Below are 4,332 nucleotides of genomic sequence, written 5' to 3'. Positions count from 1 at the left end.
TATATATAATATCAGTAAACCAAGAGGTGTTTCTTTAAAGGATAAACAAGATTGATGAACCTCTAGCCAGGCTCACCAAGAAACCAAAAGAGGACCCAAATAAAGAAAATCAGAAATGAAAGAGGTGAAATAGCAACTGACCCCACAGAAATACAAAGGATTGTAATATAATACCGTGAACAACTCTACTCCAACAAACTGAACAACCTAGACGAAATAGATGTATTCCTAGAAAAATACAATATTCTAAACTCAATCAGGAAGAATAAAAAAACCTGAATAAGCTGATAACTGCCAATGAAATTGAAGCAGTAATCAAAAAACTTCCAGCAGTAAAACCTCTGGTCTGGATGGCTTCACAGGGGAGTTTTATGAAACATTCAAAGAAGAACTAAAACCAATCCTTCTCAGACTATTCAAAAAAATTCAAGAGGAAGGCACACTCCCAAGCTCTTCCAGCATTATCCTAATCCCAAAACCAGTTAAAGACACTACAATGAAAGAGAATTATAGGCCAATATCCCTGATGAACATAGATGCTAAAATCCTCAACAAAATTATAGCAAAATAGATCCAGCATTACATTAGATAAATCATACACTATTACCAAGTGGGATTTATTCCAGGAATACAAGGCTGGTACAATATTTGCAAATCAATAAACATGATACATTACATAAACAAATTGAGACAAAAATCACATGAGCATATCAATTGATGCATAAAAAGTATTTAACAAAATCCAACACCCTTTCTTGTTATAATCTCTCAGCAAAGTGGGAATAGAGAGATCATACCTCCATAATGAAAGCCTTATATGACAAACCTACAAGCAACATCATACTCAATGGGAAAAAAACTAAATCCATTTCCCCTAAGAACAAGACAGGGATGCCCACTTTCACCACTCCTGTTTGACATAGTATTAGAAGTGCTAGCCATAGCAATTAGACAAGAAGAAGAAATAAAAGGCATCCAAATTGGAAAAGAAGAAGTAAAACTGTCCTTATTCACAGATAACATGAAATTTTACATACAAACCCCTAAAGACTCCCATCAAAAAACTACTAGACTTAATAAATGAATTCGGCAATATAGCAAGATACAAAATTAACACCCAGAAATCTATGGCTTTTTTATACACCAACAGTGAACTCACAGAAAGAGAAACTAAAAAATCAATCCCATTTACCATAGCAACAAATAAATTAAGATACATAGGAATAAACTTAACTAAGTACGTAAAAAACTTATACTCAGAAAACTACAGGATATAGTTTGAAAATCTATATCCTGTTGAAAAAAGAAATAGAGGAAGATCTAAACAAATGGAAGTACATACTGTGTTCATGGATTGGTAGAATCAACATTGTTAAACTCTCCATACTACCCAAAGCCATCTATAGATTCAATGCAATCCCATGTGTCATTCTTTAAACAACAAAGAATTTAAATTTTCACAAAGTTACTAAATGTTTCTTGATGCATTATTACTATCCTAGCATATTAACAAGCTCCTTGAGAGCAAGTCTAGCTGGAAGAGGCTTGTGGAGCAGCCTCTTTCCTCCTCCATTTAGATGTCACAGCAGTGCCTCTGGACCAGGGGTGGGCAAACTTTTTGACTCGAGGGCCACAATGGGTTCTTAAACTGGACCGGAGGGCCGGAACAAAAGCATGGATGGAGTTTTTGTGTGAACTAATATAAATTCAAAGTAAACATCATTACATAAAAGGGTATGGTCTTTTTTTTTTTTTTAGTTTTATTCATTTCAAACGGGCCAAATCCGGCCCACAGGCTGTAGTTTGCCCATGGCTGCTCTGGACAATTGACTTGAGGAAGAGGTGGTACTGAATTAAAGAGCATCAGTTTGCTTTATTGTTTGTTACCTGGGATGTTAAGTCATTAAGTTTTCATCTTTGGAAATCTTTGGCCTTGAGGTACTCTGATGTAAAAAAGGAAAATGCAAAAGAAGTTGTGGTTGTAGCAAGAATAGAGAACTTATTACAGAGTGAGAATATATTAGGCTTTCATATTTCATATTTTGTTACTTCATTGTGATTCTGTAAATAGGCTGTGAGGAATAAAATCTGTATAAAATCAGTGAAACTATAGATATTAAATAAAAGTATCAACTTTTATATTGTTTTTCAAATTTATTGAGGTTTAAAAAGATGTGCGTATCTATACACTATTTTAGGATTTCAGGCTTAGTTGTGATTAAAATATAAGTTTAATATATAAATATTTATGACACTTAGTAGTTGGTCGAATTTTTTTCAAGGCAATGAAATCTTCAGAAATTATAATGGATGGGTACAAATTAAATTGAAACATTAAGTAGTTACAATGGAAAGTTCTGTCAATGATTGTGTCTATATTATTAGATAGCAAGCTACTGACATTTTAACATTTCAATACTTTTAAAATTTTGATTTAGTTGAATAAGTGATTAATGAAAAAATAGTAAGACTGATTACTACAAAATTTGTCTTTTATATGGACCTCAATTTCAAAAGTAATGTAAACACTAGTAATTTAATACTATACATATACTTTAAGTTGAGGGAAAATTGTTTGGTGTACTCTCTAAATAGTTGGTGTTAATCTTTTGTTGTAGTCTAAATTCTGACCTTTATTAGAGACTGTTTCTTGGTTTATGTATTTTTTAATATATTTTAAAATGTTTTCCCTTCACTAAACAGCTTTGATGTCATATTTGCTGGCAGTCCAGAAGAAGTTCTAAAAAAGTTTCAAAAGTCAAACCACAAAGTGGTCTTTGCAGCAGATGGAATTCTGTGGCCAGATAAGAGACTAGCAGACAAGTATCCTGTTGTACACATTGGGAAACGCTACCTGAATTCCGGAGGTGGGTAAGATTCTGGCAGAAAAGTGTAATGTAAATTATAGTAATTATAAATAATTATGAAACAACCTTTTTTACATGTATAACTATAGACATAGTTTTAAATAACCATTATCTTATTACTATGGAAAAATTACATCAGTTTATAATCCACAGTACATTTTTAGCTGACAAAGCATTTTCCTATATATATTATATCATACTTTAGGCCCAATGCACAAAATTCGTGTGTGTGTGTGTGTGTGTGTGTGTGTGTGTGTGTGTGTCGGGGGGAATACCTCAGCCTGGCCTGTGGTCTCTTTCAATTCAAGACCCCACACTCCTAACCGCCTGCCTGCTCACTTCTAACTGCTTGGCTTGCTGCTCATTAGCACTGCCGCAGAGGTGGGAGGGGCTCCTGCCACCACCACTACACTTGGTAGCCTTGAGCCTGGCTTCTGGTTGAGCAGCGTTCCCACTGTGGGAGCAAACTGACCACCAGGGGGCAGTTCCTACCTCAAGTGTCTGCCCCCTGGTGGTCAGTGCACGTCATAGTGACCAGTCATTCTGGTTGTTCCACCGTAACAGTCGCTGGGCTTTTATATAATAGAAGACTAGAGGCCTGATGCATGGAATTCGTGCAAGAGAAGGACTTCCTTCCCCCAGCTGCTGACACCAGCTTCCCTCCAGAACACAGGACCCGGGCTTCCCTCAAGCCGCCAGCAGGCACCTGGACCTGGGCTTCCTTCTGGCCACCAGTAGGCACCCGGGACCCAGGCTTTGCTCCAATCGCTGGCAGGCACCCAGGACCCAGGCTTCCCTCACAGCCCCGGCTTTGTCTGGAAGGTCCTCTGGAAGGACATCTGGTCTAATTAGCATATTATGCTTTTATTATTATAGACTAGAGGCCCGGTGCACAAAAATTTGTGCACTCGGGGGGGAGGGGGTGTCCCTCAGCTCGGCCTGTGCCCTCTCGCAGTCTGGGACCCCTCAGGAGATAACGACCTGCTGGCTTAGGCCTGCTCCTGGGTGGCAGAGGGCAGGCCCAATCCCTAGGTGCAGCCCCTGGTCAGGCTCAGAGCAGGGCTGATTGGGGAGTTGGGGCGCCGCCCCCTGTCATGCACATAGCAGGGCGGATCGGGAGGTTGCGATGTCACCCTCAGTCATGCTCAGGGTAGGGCCGATTGGGGGGTTGGGCACCGCCCCTGTCACACTCAAGGCAGGGTCGATGGGGAGGTTGCGGCGCCACCCCTGTCACTCACAGAGCAGGGCCAATCAGGGGGTTTGGGCGCTTCCCCTGTCACAAAAAGAGCAGGGTGGATAGGGAGGTTGTGGCCCCACCCCCTGTCACACACAGAGACGCAGAGCGATCACGGGTTTGGCGCTGCCCCCTGTCATGCTGATCCGGTGCCGGAGGTCTCGCGGTCCGCTGATCCCGGTGCTGGGAGGCATATTACCCTTTACATATATAGGATAGAGGCCTGGTGCA

At 40.2% G+C, this 4,332-nt stretch overlaps 1 protein-coding gene across 1 annotated transcript in view; it reads left to right on the top strand.

Moving 5' to 3' along the window:
- The window catches only part of PLOD2 (procollagen-lysine,2-oxoglutarate 5-dioxygenase 2), a gene marked incomplete at its 3' end in the record, with an annotated part of 224,728 nt that overhangs the window by 134,130 nt on the left and 86,266 nt on the right, over window positions 1-4,332 (top strand). The window contains exon 4 of the mRNA XM_006088668.3: window positions 2,704-2,867. Coding sequence (XP_006088730.3) covers window positions 2,704-2,867 — 164 coding nt within the window. The remainder of the gene's footprint in view (window positions 1-2,703; window positions 2,868-4,332) is intronic.

Source organism: Myotis lucifugus, unplaced genomic scaffold (assembly GCF_000147115.1).
Source record: "Myotis lucifugus unplaced genomic scaffold, Myoluc2.0 scaffold_50, whole genome shotgun sequence".
Classification (NCBI taxonomy): Eukaryota; Metazoa; Chordata; class Mammalia; order Chiroptera; family Vespertilionidae; genus Myotis; species Myotis lucifugus.
This window is presented reverse-complemented; position numbering and strand designations above follow the sequence as displayed.